Below are 20223 nucleotides of genomic sequence, written 5' to 3'. Positions count from 1 at the left end.
AATGCCTTTCGCGATTCAAGTAAAGGGCATCTCAGCACTTCACAAGAATTCAGGTTCTAAGATGCTCACTGTTTTCCATGAGGTTTAAACCTACAAGATACATCCCCAAGAGCTGTTGGCATCATTGGGGATATAAAGGGGAAGCTCACGCAGGAATGAAACCAGTACAGCAGAAAAGAGGGTGAACTATGAAGGACAACCAGGCTTGATGATGTCATTTGAGCTCTGGGATCCAGTCCTAAATGTTTGGGTTTCAGGAGCCAGTAGATCCCCTGACTCTTTGTTTTTTTTCTTGTTTGTTTTCTGTTTTGCTTTATTGCTTAAGGCAGTTTGAGGATTTTGGTTTTAGTTTTTTTGTTATTTACAGCAATATATCCTAATTTGTTACAGGTCTGTGTGGCACCCATATTCTGTTGTTCCAACAAGCTTTTTGAACTTAGATGAGTTATTCACTTACCATCTTACTTCCCTCAACTGGAAAAATAGAAAATTAAACACATGTGTGCTGCTCATCTTGCAACATTATACAAGCAAAGAATAAGAGAATAGAAGTGAAAGCACTTTCAGAAGTTAAAACCAAGAGAAACTAACAGATCTTGGTAGTATGTAGTATCAACTCTAAGAAACTTCCACTTTTGTATTTCAAAACTGTCAGATAACAGCAATTTCACATGGCCAACCCCTATTTTTGCATAATCCTTAAAGTTGTCTGTCTTGATTTGAGTATGCCTCCCAAACCATATAATTTAACCTCGATATTACGTAAAATGTGACTGGTACGTTTGCTGTTTCCCTTTTTTTCTAACAGCCCTACCATCACTCTTGCCTGACACCAGGAGCGGAAGGGAAATGGTGAGTGTTGGTAAGACCAGGTGCAGGCTGTCAGCAATAACAGGGAAATAGACATTTGCTTTTACAGAATGTGCCACTAAAGCCCACAGTGTGGGAGATGCAGGAGAGAAAGGTTGAGTTTTCTTTTACTTCTCTAACTTTTCCTTTATGTTTCCACTGAATATTTCATAAAATAAATAATTTGAACTGTTTCCCAAACAATACCAAATGTTATAGAAAATGAATTTTTCTTGGAATCTCAACACTAAATGTCACCTAAGCAAAATATATATTTTTTAGTTTTTGTAAAACATCCATGAAGGAGAGATTTCTTGGAATCCTAAAAATTTGTTCCCATCTAGTAACACTGGAGGTGGGCAACACAAAGACCTGCATATGTCCTCACTCCTCCAAAAGCTCCCTGGCCTAAAATATTTTTGAAAAAATTGCAAAAATAAAATCATTTCATGGTTCTACTCCCACAAAATTCAGAGAAAGGGAGAAACTAGTTCTGCCTTCTCTCCTTCCTCTCTGCTGTAACAAAGAAAGCATCAAGAAGGGTCAGTGTGAGCCCTAAACACACCTGATACCTAAACATCTGATACGTAAATACCTAAAATTATTTATGTTCTCTGGACTTCGATTTCTTCATCTGCAGAACTGGAATAACCATGTGCCACCTCCCAGAGTTGTTGAAGGGACTCAACGAGGAGATGTCTACAAAGTGCTTAGCCCCTTGTTTGCCACCAAGGAGCATCTAAACAATGCTACCTTTAGGTATTATTTGTTCAAGAGGGTGTTATTTAATTTCCATGTGTTTGTGGGAGTTTTGCAGTTTCTTGTGTCATTGATCTCCAGTTTTATTGCACTATGGTCTGATAATATACAGGGGGTAACTTCAATTCTTTTACATTTACTTAGACATGTCCTATGAGCTAGCATGTGGTCTATTTTGGAGAATGAACCATGAGCAGCCAAAAAGAATGTATATTCTGATTTTGTGGGGTGGAACACTCTGTAAACATCTATTAAGTCCAATTTTTCAATAGCTTGGTTCAGTTCTAGAATTTCATTAATTTTTTGTCTAGATGATCTGTCTAATTGTGATAATGGGGTATTGAGATCCCCCACTACAATTGTATTAGAGCTTATTTGGTTTTTCATGTCCATGAATATTTGTTTTGTATAGTTGGGGGCATTCATATTTGGTGCACATATATTTATAATTGTCATCTCTTCCTATCAGACTGTTCCCTTCATAAGGATGTAGTGACCATCTTTGTCTGTCTTAATTAGTTTTGGTTTGAAATCTACTTTGTTTGCAAATAAAATTGCTACCCCTGCTTTTTTCTGGGTTCCTGTGGCATGGAGAGCTGTTTTCCATCCTTTTACCTTCAGTCTATGTATTTCTTTTTGAGTTAGGTGTGTTTTTTATATTCAGTATATTGTTGGATTTTGCTTCTTAATCCATTCTATCAGTCTGTTTCTTTTGATTGGTGAATTGAGACCATTAACATTGATAGTTATAATTGATAGAAATTGACTCATCCTTGTCATGATGTTTTACTATTGTTGGCTCTTTTATTTCTTGTTTGTTTTTTTTTCCCCCTTTCCCTTTAGTTTCTTACTTTGCCTGGTGGCTTCCCTCTGTTGGGGCTCATGGAGTTGTGCTCTTCATTGTCTTTTTCTAGGATATTGCTTAGGATTGTTTGGAGTGCTGGTTTGGTGTTCATGAAATTTCTCAGGTGGTCTTTGTTGTGGAAGTATCTAATTTCCCAATCGATTTTGAAAGATAATTTTGCAGGATACAACAGTTTAGGTTGGAAATTATTTTCTTTTAGGGCTTGAAATACTTCACTCCAGGCTCTCCTTGATTTGAGGGTTTATGTTGAAAAATCTGCCGTGATTCTGATGGGCTTTCCTTCATAGGTGATTTGATTCTTTTCTCTAACTGCCTGTAGAATTTTGTTCTTCTGTTGGGTTTCTGGGATCTTGATTATTATGTGTCTAGGTTTAGATCTTTTTTGATCATGGCTAGTTGGAGTTCTATATCCCTCACTTATCTGTATGTCCAGTTCCCTCTGTCTGGGAAGTTTTCTATTACTTCTGTGAACAGTTTTTTATGTCAATTGTATTTTCTCCTGTTTTTTCATGGACTCCTATCAGTCTTATGTTATTCTTCCTTGCATCACCTAGCAGCTGCTGGATTGATTTCTCATGGTCCCTTACTATTTTGAAGAGATCTCTGTTCTCATGGTCCTTAACCACAATCCTGTCTTCTATATCTGATATTCTATCTTTAGATTCCCTTAATCTGCTGTGCATGCTTTCAATGGAGTTTTTAATCTCCTAAATATCTGTTTGAATCTGTTTCATGGATTCCATTTCTTTCTTATGTTGGGTGATCATGGTTTCCATTTCTTTCTTATGCTGGGCATTCATGGCTTCCAGCATGTTTCTGAGCTCATCTATTTTTTTTATCTGTTTCTATTCTAGAGCCTCTAATTATGTCTTTCACTCTACTCACCATCTCTGTAGTTATCTGGGAGATTATTTCTGCTTTGAATTTTTCTAGAGCCTCATTCATCTGTTTTGTTACTTCCTGTGCTATCAGTTCAGGGTGTCCAGGTGGTTGATTATCAGACTTTTCCACCTCGTTTTCCCCAGAAATTGCCTTTTGTGGGGTGGAAGTCTGAGTTTTTGACTTGCTTAAATGTCTTCTCATTTTTGTTTTTGGTGCTGTCAGTTATAAGTCAATGAGTCTCAGTAAGCCAGTCACAGACCCGTGAGAGTCAGGCAGATTTCTGGATGCAAGTCCCAAAATGAGCTCCCTGTCCTCCTGCAGGGTTGAACTCTGCAAGGTTCTATTACAGGTTCCAGCTGTCTTTCCCCTGAAAATAGTCCAGGTTCAAATGGGAGGTGATGATCCTTCCAACTTACCAAGTACAGTGGTCTGGTGTGCCTATATTGCAGAGATTCTCTTCACTTTTACAGTGGGCTTCAGTTTTCATCAGGGAGCCTGACAGAGGCCCTCTCTCTGTTGTTCACTTCTGCAACTCAGGACAATGGCCTTTATGTCCCCCTGTACCCGTGCAGCCAAGCTGGTGGCTGGTGGGCCTGCGGGGGGGGGGGGGTGTCCTCATGGTCTCGTGGATGCAAGTGGGCGGAGCAAGCCGGACAGAGCAGGGTGCAGCCACCTGCGTCAGACCACAAGTCCAAACTGGTGGCCAGTTTTAGGTATCGCTTGTCTTTATTTCAGCTACATGACTCAGTTATTCCTAAGAAGCCATGAGGGATTATGACTGGCCTGACATACAAAGAACTTGATTTAAGACCAGAATTTTAGTTTTAACTTATGACCAAAGTCTTGAGTTATGACTCAAATGCTAGCTGCTTATGCTTCCAGATGGTCTTAGATACAGATTTAACCCTTAAAGAGTCCTGGAAGGAACATTACAACATCTTTTCCTGTTGGGGGGTTGAGAAATTCAGGGCCAATGTCTCTCTAAGGACACTGAGATCTGCCTGGAAGAAAGTGTGGCCTAAAATTAGAGAGAAGAGAGACTCTGGAGGTAATTGACCAACTGGAGTTACAACCAGCACTCAGGAACAAATTAAGTTCATAAGTCACACATCCACTGTAGTTCTGTTCTTGGCTTCCACCTACTGCAGCTAATGTAAAGAAACTACTAGATGTTCCCAACTGAATTCCAGCTAACACAGGCCCTGTCGCAGTAAGGCCAATGTGCCTAGGTGCATGGCCACAGGCCAGCTCTATTCCACCAGACACTGATGGAGTGCATGGTCAGGGATTCAGGGGCATTGTCATTGTGCTCAAAGATAATGGCATTACTCGCTCTTTCTCATCAATATAGCAAAGGTATCAGAGCAGCCACTCCAACAGGAGTCGCATAGTCGTGGCTTCCCTGGGAGCTGCTTATCTGCTGGTAAGGCCCTGAGAACCACAGGACCACACTAAAATTCCAACTCTGAGCCCAAAGCTGGGACTTCTTACTACTTCTACTAATAACAACTTCTATTCTGTGTGCTTTCTGTACCACAGGTACTGTCCCAGACACTTCACACAGTGTATCACCAATTCCTTAATTCATCTCCAAGGGGAGGATCATCTTTTCAATAAATTTTCTTTATTGAAGAATTCTATACATGAATAAAAGCATACAAATTATGAGCACACAATTTTATACTTCTTTATATAATGAATTCTACTACACAGACCTACCACTAGATCAAACCATAGGATACTTCCAGACTTCCAGGAGATATCCCTATGACCCCTTCTAATAACTCCTTTCTTCTGCCTAAAATTGTCTTGAAATCTAACAGCAGAGAGGAACTTACAGAAATGGAGTAAGATGATATGGTATGGCCTGTTATGTGCTAGATATGGTATGGCCTGATGTTATGTTTATGAGATCCATCCATTATTACTGCACCAGCAATCCTTTGTTCATTTTCATTGCTTTCTCATCATATAAATGTGCCACAGTTTATGCTGCTGTTAATGGCCACTTTGTGGCTATTATGAGTGATGCTGTGGGGGACATTCTTGCACATTTTCTTTGGAGAGAATGTGCATACATTTCTGCTAGGCTTATTCCTAGGTGTGGAATCACTGCATGTAGGATACCCTTGAGGAGATGCCAGTAAATATTTCTAAAGTGTATGAAGCAAAGATTCTTACTCTCATTAATGTGGAAGCTGAGGCTCAAAGACCTGATATAACTTGCCCAATGTTGCAGGGTTTAAGTGGAAGAGCTGAGATTCAAACCTTCTTCCTTTCATGTTATCTGAGGATCGAAGGAGAAATTCTAACACAGAGAAGCAGAAGTGTGAACACAGTACACTGCTCAAGTTCCAACCTTCAGAGAAAACTGCTTTTCAAAATATCTTGTATACTTTGCTGTTAAAAAGTCTCAGAGATAAGTGAAGTAGAAATCATGACTCATTTGCTAATAAAGAGAAGTAATGCTCTGAGAGTTTCCATTCACTATAGACAATACAGGCACTTTCCTGACTATTCAGGGTGAATTCAACTAGTGTGGGCCAAAGGTCATGACTGGAGCTGGAAAACCCCTTCACATATGAGGTTCAAAATATAAAAGGGTTGAAGCCTGCAAGTTAGGCCAGGAACCCTCTTTTATTTGGGCAGGTAGAACCAGGAGCCAGCTGACAGGAGCCTGCCCACCAGCAGCTTGCTCTCAACACAAGATTTTACATCTGCTCACAACAACCCAGTAATTGTACATTTGGCTCTACAAATGGACTCTTGAACCCTCAGCCAATGTATGTTGCCTAGAAGAAGGTCATTAGAAAACCCTTATTAACTGATTTAGAATATCCTGTCCCACAGAAAATTGGTAATCCTATTCCTGTCTACAAGACTGACAGAAGCTCTTCCTTCCTCCACCAATGTGTGCCTTCCTCTAGACCTTGTAAAAACCCTGCAACATCAAATAGGAGATCTCCACTGGAATACTTTGGCTAAAAAATACAACTGGTAATGAAAATGTGGTATTTGGATTAACTAAGTTCTTCCCTTTGTCTTTTCCCCTTCTTTTTCCTGGGAACCTGCTCATTTTCATTCTTGAACAGTTGTCTGTAACCAATTATTTTTAGTCAGCTTTTCAATGTCCTTTAAATAGGACTTAAGGAATTCGTGGTTTCCTCACTGTTTGCATTCTTCAGTTACTCTAAGATCTCTCTGAAGAGGATGAAAATAATCTATGTTCTGTCCATCTGGGACAGGCAACAGAAAATCATCCCAGGATGGAAGTTAACTCTAGAATGATTTGAGTAACAATCTGGTCCACTGAGGAAACTCTTGGAAGGTTTCAGTGACTGCCCTATATCCCCCATTGAGCTGATGTGTCTGCAGGAGAGTGAACAGATGGTTCCCTCATCTGGCTAGGAATTTGTTCAGCCTTTATATTTGAGAATCATACAGAAACTGCAGGCAAGATGCAGGAATCCCTGAAGAAATTAGGGTAACCTTGCATAGGAAGGTGGACAGAGAGCTCTATATTATCCACAAAGGGGCTCTAATTAGCACATTGTATTGCAAGGGTTGAAAGAGCATTTTATTTCTAGGGTTGGGGAGGGGGTGAATGTTGACTGTTCATCATGGTAGACCCATGTAAAAGGAAAGGAGGATATAAGAGGTTTACTTTATAAAAGGGCTGGAAGTCCAGCACCACTGTGACATAATACTCCCAGGGGACAGTGATGTTGGGCTTGGCTGAAAGGGTGGTATTGCTATCCACTGAAAGACCTCCTCTGCCCATGCTGGAGGTGAAGCCAGGTGTCCTCCCACTCCATGGGACTGTTAAAGGCAAAGACAGCGACCCCTACTGGTAAGAAAACATGCATTTCCTTTCAGAGCAGTATAAATCTCTATTTGGGGACAAGAATGGAAGGGGGAGCCCCAAGAGGAAATCCTGGGCTTCTTGCCAAGCTGACTCATGGTACCGTGAATTGGGGGTGATGTTCACACTGCTTATGTTTGAGCACTTACAGTAGCTCATAAAATTGGCCCAGAGTATTTTCCCTAGAAATGCTGTGGAATTTGTGCCTGGAAGATTCTCACAGTTCAAGTCTTCAGCGTCAAGACTTTCCACCTTCCTTTCAGTGGAGACTTTAAGCTAAAGTCTTGCTTCTCAGAGCATCTTCCAAGAACCAACAGTATTGATATCACCTGAAAACTTGTTAGAAATGCAGGTCTCAGACCCCAGCTCAGATTTATTGAATCAGAATCTGCATTTTTACCAAGATTTCTGTGTTAATCTGGGTTAAAATCCAGGAGGGTTGCACTAAACAAAGCAATGGACACACCCACAGGCTCTCAAAGACACTGTACCTTTCCCCCAGGCCTGGAGCCTGTGTTCTCTGAGACATGCTCCTGAAATTGAAAGACTAGCATTTTACCCACACCAAGAAGGAGAAGGGAGTCTCTTACTGCAAGCACTGGTATGACCCCAACTGCACTAAAGACATGTCGAGAGGGAAGAAATAAACTCCCAAGTCTATTGTTGCCCTTCTATGAGAAAGAACATCATGTTGTAGGGCTGCTCAAAGGCCAGTACAAAGCCGTGATCTGATGGTCAAGGTTTTGATAGCCTTGACTCTGTTACAGCCCAGGTTTGCTCACCTGGTCTAGAGGGGTGGGCCCACACCCCACAGTCCTCGGAGCCCTCCAGGGACTCTGTGTGCTTTCTCTTCTTGGTTGGAGGCAACGAATCTCTGCAATCAAGAAACCAAAAGGAACATTAGGATTCTCCTTTGCTCGGCCTGTTACATTAAATTGAATTTAACTTCCCAGGTCTCTGTTTTCTGCTTTCCTAAATCCAGCCCCAGCTAGTTAAGGTTACTGAAACCTTAACAGTCTGAAGCTTAGCCAATGAATTTGAGGTTTACCTACCTTAAAAAATAAACTGACATTTTCAAAAGCAGAAGACTCATTGAAACTGAAGATACAGACTTAAAAATATAGGTATACATGTTACACCCAAGAATGTTTTTACTGTGGAGTTTGGCCTCCATTTTTTTTTTTTTTTTTGGTACGAGGGATCAAACTCTGGTCCTTGTGCTTGAGCAGCAGGCGGTGAAACCACTGAGCTAAATCCCCAGCCCTAGCCTCAATTTTTGATAGCCCTGACTAGTTTTTTCTACCTTTTGGATTCAGAAGGAGGAATAAACAGGAGAAAAGGAGGAGAGAAAAGAATTTGTTAATGCTTAATTGACAGTTTTCCAAGAGCTCGTTCCCAAATTTCCTTGTGTCATCTGGCCTACGTGCATGAGCAAACACGGTTTGCCTCTATCGCCTGGAATCTTCCTACACTTCTGACATTTTACTTTTTGTTGAATGAGCACCTTGGATTTAGTGGAGTTTTAATTAAGAGATTGTCTAAGCCAAGAACGCTGGGATCCCGCCATGTCCTATTCGCGTCTCAATACTGCCATCTCCTGGGCAGGCTCCCACTGCCGTTCTCCCTACGTCACTACCGGGGTTCTGACTGCTCTGAGGCTTCCTACCAGGTCTTTTAGAACTAATTATCCTGCCCTTTACCCAGGCGTGTGGCACAAAGGCTCCTGGTGGTAAGAACAACTTATCCCCAAATGGGAGGACCCGGATTGATCCAGGAGGTTGGCGGGATGACTGGTGTTTGGGTAGCAGTTGTGAAAGCTGCCATGGGTTTGGCCCGAGTTGCTCATTCCAGACATGCTCTGCTGCAGGTTCATGGACAGCATCCCAAGGGCTGCTGCGGAGTGGAGAAAAGCAGCTGGACTCCTTCCAGTTGTAGCCCTCGGGGTCCGGAAGCTTGTACCTGGTGGAAGACGAAAGCCAGAAGTACCTCTATTTCTCACCACTCAGAATCCAGAGAGTAACAATACAAGACGTGCTGACGGTGGATTGCACTCACCTTTGACCTGTGGAGGGGAGCATGAATCTGATGCAGAATAGGGAGGGGTATCTGGGAGCCGGCGTTGCCTGTGGATTACAGACACGGATTTTTTTTTTTTTTTTACTCTATTCCATCATACATTTATCACAAATAGGAGGAAGCCTTCAGTGTACAGCACCCTCAGTGATGGTTTCAGATGCTGAGGGGTGGGGAGCAAAGCCCATCAGACCACAGCCAGTGTCCTGTCATGGCTCCATGATTGGGCTTTGAGTCCCAACTCCTTCACTTCCTAGCTATGCTTCCATGAACAAATAACCTCTCCAGGCCTCCATCTCCCCACTGACAAAACAGCAATAATTACTATACCGACTTCAAAGCATCTTGGCAAGAATTGAGATAATGTCCATATAAGCCCACAACATACTGTTTCCAACACTGTGAGTGCTCAATAAAGTTTAATTAATACTGTTATTGTTCTTAAAATTCTTACACCAGAGAGACAGTTCTACATATGATTTGAGCTAAGGTTATACAAAATGCTGTTGCTAAAGTAATGGTTTTCCATCTCTGAATCCTCTCGGGTATCCCTAGCTCTTGGAAGGAGCTCAAAAGTACAAAAGAACATTTTTAATGCCCGGAGGAAAATAACATTTTTCTGTTTTATATGTTCAGGTGCCAGCAAAATTTCATTTTAAGAAATGAGTAGTCCAATCAAAAAATTTCCCAAAAAGCCTGTGACACTGGGATCACATAAAACCTCTAAATACAAGGGTAAGAATAGGGCTGAAAATAGGGTTAGTTGAAGGTTCAATTAAGAAACAATCAAACCATTATATCAACTTCCCCACCTGTCACCCCAAAAGAAGTGAAATGGAACCAGGGACATTGTTGTACAAGGTTACAAGGCATAGTTAAGGCCATTGGTAAGCGGCTGGCCTGAACATGGAAGGATGCATTAGAAATCTAAATGCTCAGCTGTGGTATCTCCCTCAACTCTGCTTTGAATAAAACCAAACCAATATTTCATGAATAAGAAATTAGAGCATTGTTCCCAAGAAAGCTTACATGTACTAAAGGGCAAAAGGGATACAAAATGTTGACGTTACCAAGGAAATAGTTTGTCCCTGTCTGATCACTTTACAGTGAAATTCACCTTTTAAGAATAAAGGTTTGGATGTACATTGAGGCCATACTCTTAAGTAAAATGAACAGGACACACATGTGTAAATAATGATAGTTTCGCTGGTGTGAGAAACTGAAAGTGTAAATGAGGACAAAAATGTATAATAGATAATGTGAAATAGGAAGAAAAGGTCCAAAGAGAAAGGGGAAGGGGAAGTGAGGAGAGTTAGGGGAAAAGAAAGAAGGGGAAAAAAATACAGGAAAGGGAGAAAATGGAAACAAAGTCTTTGTAAATAGGGAGGGGCAGAGGTGTTGAAGGGAGGGCAGGGGAATGGGGAAAACATAAGAACCAAAATACATCATGTACAGGTACAAATTTCCAATGACGAATGTCATCATATTGTATACCTAAAATCTACCAATAAACTTATAGAATAAAAAAAGATATTAGGCAGAGCAGAGAGCCACAGCTCCCAGTCAGCCATGCTCTAACAAGGGAAATCACCCATACTTTACAGCATACAGTGTGGGTGAGCGATCTTTGGTTGGGTGTATTAAATGTGTTTTCAACTTATGATATTTCCAATTTTCAATGTGTTTATAGGGACATAACCCTATTGTAAATAAGAAATGGAATATACAGTACTTAGTGATTAGATTTAACATTGTAGGGTGGGAAGAAGGGAAAGAAGGAAGGAAGGAGAGAGAGAGAGGAAGAAGGAGGAGGAGGAAGAAGAAGGAGGAGGAGAAGAGGAGGAGGAAGAGGAAGAAGAAAAAGAAGAAGAGGAGGAGGAAGAGGAGGATGGGGTGGGGGATGAGAGGGGAGGGCAGGGAGGGGAGGGTCCAAGTTGAGCCGAGCTGAGCCAAGAAAAGAAAAAACAAAAAGAAGAGAAAAAGTGAGATAAAAGAGAAGAAGTTAAGGACGATGTTCAGCTTTCTGACTCAGCAAGCAAGTGCATAGTGCCATTATATACTAAAAGAGGCAACACAGGAGTAGGAACATATCTGGATAGAAATAGGATAGCTTCAGACATAGTGAGTACATAAATACTTCATGCATCCAAATGAAGAGGTCCAGTAAGGAGTAGGTTATAGGAGTTTGAAAGTTAGGAGGCAGATCTGAGCTAAAATTAGCTGTGGAAACCACTAACAGAGAGAAGGTAATTACAGCTATGGAAATGGATGAGATAATCCAGGGAAATGTACTATAGAGGCAGGCCAAGGACAATTGGGATGCAAGAAGTATGGACAGTTTGGTTGGCCTGTGGACATTTAATTAAAGAAACAAAAGGAGTAGGTTGGCAACATGACAATAGCTAAAGAATCAAAATCTTAGACCCAAGCTGGCACTGGCTCAGCTGAGAAAAATCAGCAGACCTGTGGTAGGTAACAGGAGGAGTGCCCACCCATTCTGTTCTTGTCTGTAGTTTCCAGGTTCAGTCTGCCACCTTCACAAAGACTACATTCATCCAAAATAAATAAAAATCAGTTAAAAAGAATAATGGCGTGGATGTAGAATTTCTTAAACAGGAACAATGAAATACCAGATATTATCAGAAAGCCTTTAAAATTTAAAGACAGAGCAAACAACTAGATAAGAAATACACAAAAATCACCAACCACTCTTCTGCTTCTAATGCAACTGATCTCTTATATGACTGACTCTACCAAACCTGACTTTCCCACAGATAAAAACTCTAAACTCTGTGTATAAAAATCTCACCCAAAAACGCTGGAAAGTAGACAAAAGAAACAAGATTCTGGAAGAGCACAGAAAGGTAGGAAGATAATATCAGACTGTGAGTTACCTGTCCTCAGTGTTCAACCTGAAAGGCTGATCAAAGTCAAAGCATCTGAAACCATCTGAAGAGACCATCTGAAACTCCAATAAAAATCCAGTCCTTCTGCCTTGAACAACCGGAAAAGAATGTGGGATAAACATAGCTGCTCAAAACTGAAGGGAGAGCCAATCCCAGCACCCGGAAGGAAGTTCCCCCTCCTCCATCCCAGGCTCCTAGGGCAGTGAAGCTCAGTCGGTCCCAGCACCCAGAAGGAAGCTCCCCTGCTGCCATCCCAAGCTCCTAGGGCACAGAAGGTGAGCCGTGTGGGCGCCAGAAGCACTTGCCCCCCCCATCCCCCTGTGGAAAAATGAAATCAGAAATAATTACTCAGATAACAGCAAAGATTTTGCTCATGGTGCAAGACATGATTAATAAATCTAGAGAGGGCACAGATAAAAAAGTAGAGGATCTGAGGAACATGATGGAATCACAACATAGGAAACAAATGGAATCCATAAAACAGATACAAACAGATTTCCAAGAGATTAAAAACTCCATTGAAAGTCTGAGCAGCAGAATGAACCAATGTGAGGATAGAATTTCACATTTAGCAGATAAGATTGCAATTAATGACCAGGAAAAGAAAAATTGCTTTAAAATTGTAAGGGAACATGAGAAATCAATCCAGCAGCTGCTAGACGATGCAAAGAAGAATAACATAAGGCTGATTGGAGTCAATGAAGAAAGAGAAGACAGTGCAGATGACATAAAAAAACTCTTCACAGAAGTGATGGCAGAAAACTTCCCAAGGAGGGGAAAAGAACTTGACATACAGATAAGTGAGGCATATAGGACTCCAGCTAGTTAGGATTCCAGAAATCCAACAGAAGAATAAAATTCTACAAGCAGTGAGAGAAAAGAAACAAATCACATACAAAGGAAAGTCCATCAGAATCACAGCTGACTTCTCAATGCAAACCCTCAAGGCAAGAAGAGCTTGGAGTGATGTATTTCAAGCCCTAAAGGAAAACAGACTCCAACCCAGACGGATGTACCCTGCGAAACTATCTTTCAAAATTGATGGAGAAATAAGATGCTTTCATGATAAAGAGCACCTCAGGAACTTCATGAATACCAAACCGGCACTCCAGACAATTTTAGACAATACCCTAGGAAAAGACAATGAGGATCACAACCCCAGGAAACCCAGCAGAATGAATCCATTGGGCGTGACAAATTAAACGCGAAGGGGGAGAATCCAACAAAAAGAAAAAGTCATGATGAGGCTTTTAAAACTTTTGACTTCATCTCCCTAATGAGTGTATAATTCAATCTTATTATTGTACTGATTAGTATTTTTCTGATTCTAGAATTCCACACCATTCCTTGTGCTATACTGGCTATTTATCATCTTCTTATGTCTACATTTTAATTGGGTTGTCTATTAATGAGCTCTAAGAATTCTTTATTTATTCTGCTCATAGGTTATATGTATTGTAAATATGGTCTGTTTAAGGACTACTTTTCATTTTAATGATGCCATTTAAAGTTCTAAATTTTGATGGAATCTCATCAATTTTTTTCTTTTATACATCATGGTTTTTGTATCCTAGGTAGTTCTTGCCTACCCTGAATTCATATATATTTTCCCTTATAATTCCCTCTTAAAGTTTTATACTTTTAGGCTTTCATATTTAGGTTCATAGATCCCTTCAAGTTATTTTCATGTATGGAAAAAAAGGGTTGAGGTTAATTTTTTTGTATATGGATACCAGGTGTTCTAGTGCCATTTGCTGAAGACACTATCTCTTCCATCGGCTCTTGAATTGAGTTTATATTCTATAAAATGCTAATGTTAAATAATCTTTCAAAACTCAGTGGACCATATATGTGTGGTTCTATTTCTAGATTCTCTGTTTTATTCAAATGGTCTATATGTCTTTCCTTACACCAACACTGCCTTGATTACTGTAGCTTTAGAAGAAGTCTTAAAATTGGGTGCTAAACGTCTTCCAACACTGTTTTTGTTTTTGTTTTTGGCTTTTCTGGGTCCTTTGTACTCCTACATAACTTTAAAATTTCAATATCCAATTCTTCATTTATAGCAAGTATACACAGACCTGAATTTTTATATATACCTTGTGTTTTCTAATCCTGCTAAAGTCAAGTACAAGTTCTAGGGGCTTCTAGAGATTTCTTAGTATTTTCTCTGTAGATGATCATTTCATCTACATATAAAGATTTTACTTCTGCCGTGCCAATCCTATCCTAGTGGTGTCATTTTATTGCCAGACTATTTTGGTGGGGACTAGGTTTCAAAGTTTAATGGACAGATAAAGAGTAAGCATATCTGCCCTTGTTCGCCATCTTAAAGAGAAAGCATTGTATCATCTCCATTTGTATAAGGCATTCTTGCTGGAAGTACGGAGTACATGTCTTTAATCTGTTGAGAAGTTTCTGTTCTACTTCTAGGCTCCTGATAGCTTTTACCATGAACAGCTGTAGAATTTAGTCCAATACTCTTTCTCCAACTAGTGACAGGATCATATGGCTTTCTCCTTTCCTCTGTTAAAATGATTACTTTTGGGGATGGATCTTCCAATGCTGAACCAACACTGCCATCCCTATAACAAAACCACTTTCTACATCCTGCCAGATCTGACTTCCAATAGCTTGTTTTGTTAAACAAATTTCTATCTATGTTCATACGCTTTTCTTCTATTATCTTTATCCAGTTTTAGGATTAGCACAATGTTGAGTTCCTAAAATGAGGGGAGAAGTGTTCCTTCTTTTTTTTGCTTTAATTGTTTGATATAATCTATCAGTTAAAATGTTTATGAGCCTGCTGTTGTCATATAGGTAGGTTTTCAAGCTAGGAATATACTTTCTTTAATAGGTGCTATTCAAATTTTATATTTCCTCCAGAGTTAGTTTCATTAATTTGTCTTCCAAGTTACTTCTTAGAAGTTGTCAAATTTATTTCAAAAAAGATTTTTGTAATATGCTTTCTATATCCTTTTAAATTCTGTAAAATCTGCAGTAATGTTGCCTAGATCTTAATATTGTAATTTAAAAAATGTATAACTGATATTGTGTAACAGGAAGAAAAGGTCTAAAAGACCAGGGGAATTGGGAGGGGTAGGAGAAGGGGAAAAAGGAAAAGGAAAAAATATGAGAAGAGGAAAAAAATGGAAACAAGGTCTTTGCAAATAGGGAAGGGTGGAGGGGGTGAAGGGAGGGCAAGGGAAGGGGGAAAAAATAAGAACCAAGAGACTCATGTAATGGTACAAGATCCCAATGATGAATGTAACTATTGTATACCTAAAATGTACCAATAAAGTTAATGGGGAAAACAAAACTGAAGGGAAATCTTGGAAAAGAGTGATACCAAGAAAGGGAAGCCAGACTCTATGTATAACTTCCCGAGTCTCTTGCTGATCCCCAAGCTGTCCATGTGTGGGGCAGAAACTGAAATATGAACTTCTTCCCAAGAGACAGAGTTTATAGTTTGAGTCTAAGCAAAGTGACTGCCTGAGAAAACCAAAGCATATTCATTCTTCAGAGAAATATGAAAGAATCCCTGTGTTCAGTGAAAGCAATTCACCACAGCTAGTCTTTTATTTCTTTATATTTTATACCCTTTCATGCTAAATACATTTTAGTATGTTCAGAGAAATTTTGCAGTTCTTTTCAGAAAATCTGAAGAAAGAATTCATGAAATCTACCTTGAAAACTAGGCAAATTGTTAAAACAAGGGCAAAGATGAACTCAAGAAAAATACTGTTGTTTGGGCTGGGGATTTAGCTCAGTGGTTCTGCCGCCTGCTTCAAATGCGAAAGGACCAGAGTTTGATTCCCGGTACCAAAAAAAAAAAAAAACAACTGTTGTCTGAGATTGTTTTTGCACTCCTTCCCGCTCACAAACAACATATCAGAAATCCAAGCAATGTACAGCAGACTTTCTTTGGCCTTTGTGGTCTCAATTTGTCTCTTAAACTACAGGGATTTTCATAAAGCAGTCACCAGAAATGACAAACACCTTGAGTCATTCTCTGAGTGGCCAACTCTACCTCTAGCTTCTGTAGGAAACATCTGTAAAAACCAAGAGATTCTTAGCAGCTGGTTAAAAGAACAGAATAATTTGCCTTCAAAACTCCTCCTCTTGGAAATATAATATGTTTTTGTTTTTTTGGAAGACAAATGGAGAAAATAGTCTCCTGGGGGCTGAATTGTATGCAAATCAAAAGAGGAGGGCATAAAAGAGACTATTCCCTCTAGGTAGTTGCAGTTATCCGTACACCCGTGATATTCACGTGCTGCCTCCAAAGCAGCCGGTGTTTCTTTCCCATTGTAGCCTTGATTCAGAACACTGCTGACTGAGTGCCTATATGCCCATGACTCTACTGAGCACTGTGCAGAAGCCCACACAGTATTAAGACATGGTCTTCCTGTGACTACACCAGTGAGACTGCTTACAATTCAACAGCCCATTCTGAGTTTGCTCTAATAAGTCCCCCAGTGCTTTCACGCAACATCAACTGCACCTTCTCCAAAGCTCCATGGCACCCCTCAGTGACCTCAGCTCAGGAGAGTGTGTGGTACAGAGTTGGTGTTTAATAAATATGAAATACTTTTTTAAAAAACTATGTACTGCAATGAATATTCTGTGTATATAATTTCATATGTTAAGAGCAGGCTGGCCCCCGCCGCCCATACCGCGTCACGTGGGAGGCGGGATCAGTACGAAATAAATCAAAATGAGTTATGCAGAAAAGCCCAATGAAATCACAAAAGATGACTGGATGCAAAAGCTCAATAACTTACATGTCCAGTGAGCAGACATGAATCAACTCATCATGAACTATCTGGTCACAGTGGGCTTTAAGGAAGCAGCAGAAAACTTTCGAATGGAATCTGGAATTGAACCAAGTGTGGATCTAGAAACACTTGATGAACGGATCGAGATTCGAGAGATGATTCTGAAGGGTCAGATTTAAGAGGCCATCGCCTTGATCAACACCCTCCATCCAGAGCTCCTGGACACAAACCGCTATCTTTACTTTCATCTGCAGCAGCAGCATTTCATCGAGCTGATCCGCCGGCGTGAGACTGTGGCGCTGGAGTTCACCCAGACACAGCTGGCAGAGCAGGGCAAGGAGAGCAAAGAGTGCCTCACAGAGATAGAGTGCACACTGGCCCTGCTGGCCTTTGACAGCCCGAAGGAGTCACCCTTCGGAGACCTTCTCCACATGATGCAGAGGCAAAAGGTGTGGACTGAAGTTAGCCAAGCTGTTTTAGGTTACGAGAATCATGAGTCAACATTCAAGCTGGCAAAATTACTGAAACTACTACTTTGGGCTCAGAACAAGCTGGACCAGAAGAAAGTAAAATAGCCCGAAATGACAGACCTCAGCAAGGGTGTGATCTAGGAGCCCAAGTAGAGCTGGTGCAGGCAGACCCTGGCCCTGCCATGAGGGCACAGGACACACCTCCTCTCGGACTGTGACGGAAAGACTTTCCGTGCAGTAGAGAACCCTTCACCCCTTTGTACTTTTCTTTTTGACCCGGAATCTTTTTTTAAAGGGAATGTGTCCCTTTTAAATGCTGGCAAACCCACGGGAAAGACACTTTAGGAGTCTGAGTGGTCTATACACTGTGGTACATCCTCAGGATTTCAACACTTTTCTGTTTCCTGTCCCAGTGCTCCTGGTGTTTCTGACTCCTGAGTGTTTACCTTGTCATTGAGTGCTGCATTATTAGGGAGTATCAGTTAACTTAAGGTCTCCCAAAGTACATGAAGACCACTGATCATTCTTTTGCTTTCTGTCAGCTCACAGGCAGACAGTATGTTTGTTAATTTTCCTAAGTCTTGTCCAGCCTTTATTTTCAGTGTTTCCTTACCCCTTGCTTTTCATTTGGAAATTTTGTTTTGTTTTTCATAGGAAAGAATATATAAATTTGTAAATCCTAATTCAAAGATGACTTTGTGTGAGGGTATTGAGTTTGACTTGTTTTTCCCTTTTGGTCCAAGCTGTGTGACTTTTGGGGAGATGTGTGTGTGAGGGGTGGGGCTGTGTGTTCTTTAATTTTTTAAATATATATTTTGGTGCTGTATGTGAAGAGAGACTTGTTTATAGTAGATCAATGAACCATCTCTTGTAGGCATATTTGTTGAAAATAAAGGTTTCTCTTTGATTAAAAAAGAAAAAGAGAGCAGGCTTTCCTGACCACCCAATCTGAGACGGTAGCCTGCTCCCACTTGTCACTCTCCACTTCCTTCCCCTGCTCTTCTTTGTCCTCATCTTACTGCATGACCTTAAACTACCTGTCACTGTCTTTCTCGTCCCACTGGAGTGATCCGACAGCAGTGGAGTGCCAGGAGAGGAAGGGAATGGCCTGCCTCAGGAGCAGGCAACAAGGAAATGTATTGTTTGCAGAGAATTTTAAAACAATACTTAAGCCTATGAAGAATCAGTCTACTTTTTACTATCACTAATTCTGAAAAAATGCCTGTGAAGACTGATCCCAGCACACAGCCCTTTGTAAGCTATGGACAAGGATTCCAGATGTTTTGTTTAGTATTATGACTTATCGCAACTATAAAAATAGTTGTTACTAAAGATATTTCCTCTAGTTTTTCATGTGCATGATATATCCCACACACACATGAACTTTCATATTAGGAATTTGTGAGTGTACACACATGCACATGTCCATGCATGCATACCCCATAATACCCTAGAAGTCTGTGTGGGAGGCACTTGATAAACACTTGATCAAGTTTGGTTAGCATTTATACCTACCACCCTGAAGATAGGATGGGAAAGGACCTTGGCAGAAATGTCAGTGGATAACATAGCTCAAGAAAACCATATCACGATAGGATTGCAAGAAACAAAACCGAAAAGACTCCACTTCTCCCCTTCCACTCTGTATTAGCAAACTGCAGGGACCCTGTCTCTCTCACCACCTATCCTCTGTGCTTTGGGCACAAAGGACTCAGTTTGAGAAACTTCACTGGGCAAGGCACCCCAGTAACCCTTGTGTATGTTGTTTCATTTAGTCTCTATATAGAAATGTATTTCTATGGTATTGTTCCTACTCCAGAGACAATGAAACTGAGGCTTCATGAAGTTAAACAATTTACTCAAGATCATTCATCTGCCAAGTAGTCAAGCTCGAGTTGAGTGACCTACTACCAGAGCTTAGCCTCTAAATACAGATCTTCTAATCCCATGAATTATTTTAGACTATAGTGTTTTGTACAACTCTCCTTAAAATGGAGGAGTGCAGAGTAGTGTCTTAGCCCCCTAAAGAGAGGAAGCTCTCTAGGCTTCCTCTTACTACATCAATTTGAACTCAAGGTCAAACCAGTCCATGGACTCAAGCAGCCATTAGTAAGCTCCTCCCACAGAGCTACATGGACTGCCTCATTCCCTGTTGCAATGTCACAGTAAAAAACTTATCAGCTCTATTCTAGTGAGACATGTATGAGGTAACGGACTCCTAACTCCTTTTGCCATCCAACCTGAGTAATTTCAGTCCTAAGTGAAACCCAGAATATTAGATGCTTAAGATCAACCATTAAAATGAAATAAAATGAAGCTGGGGATTTAGCTCAGTGGCTCTGCTGTCTGCCTCACAAGCACAAGGTCCCAAGTTCGATCCCTGGTACAAAAAAAATAATAATTAAATAAAATGAATCCTAGAGTTGATTCCTTCATGACCTAAGTTCTCCTCTTATGAAGTCACTATTCAAACATCCTCCTTACAGGTCACCTCAGTGCACTCAGTTTTCTCTTACTCTATATACAGGACTCTAGCCCATCCCAAAACTCACTATAATATCAACTTCCTTTGAGTATACTTACTCAAGCCAAACTACATTAATTACACACGTGCCCCGTAACATTTCAGCCTGTTGTTCACAGTGGTCCCATAAAATTATATCACCTAGTGACATCACATCTGTCTTAGCTCATGTATCAATGCAAAGAAATACCTAATGATGTTTTTCTCAGACTGTATCCCCCTCATTAAGTGATGCAGGACTGCATTTGGCTTGGG

General features: G+C 40.6%; 1 protein-coding gene and 1 pseudogene across 4 annotated transcripts in view; one reads left to right on the top strand and one right to left on the bottom strand.

Moving 5' to 3' along the window:
• The window catches only part of Myrfl (myelin regulatory factor like), a 150612-nt gene that overhangs the window by 93987 nt on the left and 36402 nt on the right, over positions 1-20223 (bottom strand). For all 4 annotated transcript variants that reach the window (XR_015443458.1, XR_015443459.1, XR_015443460.1 and 1 more), the window contains exons 3-5: positions 9273-9340; positions 8918-9176; positions 8000-8091 (exon numbers count right to left, since the gene is read on the bottom strand). Coding sequence is in view for 1 of the 4 variants with exons in the window: in XM_087192413.1 (XP_087048539.1) it covers positions 8000-8091; positions 8918-9176; positions 9273-9340 (419 nt within the window). In the remaining 3 variants the exon portion in view is untranslated. The remainder of the gene's footprint in view (positions 1-7999; positions 8092-8917; positions 9177-9272; positions 9341-20223) is intronic.
• Positions 16914-17597, top strand: LOC101723208 (glucose-induced degradation protein 8 homolog pseudogene; annotated as a pseudogene).

The sequence above is a fragment of the Heterocephalus glaber genome, unplaced genomic scaffold (assembly GCF_053883595.1).
Source record: "Heterocephalus glaber isolate CG9 unplaced genomic scaffold, H.glaber_assembly_v1.0 deba00001571, whole genome shotgun sequence".
Classification (NCBI taxonomy): domain Eukaryota; kingdom Metazoa; phylum Chordata; class Mammalia; order Rodentia; family Bathyergidae; genus Heterocephalus; species Heterocephalus glaber.
Note: the sequence above shows the minus strand (reverse complement) of the source record. Positions and strands in the feature narration are given on the sequence as shown.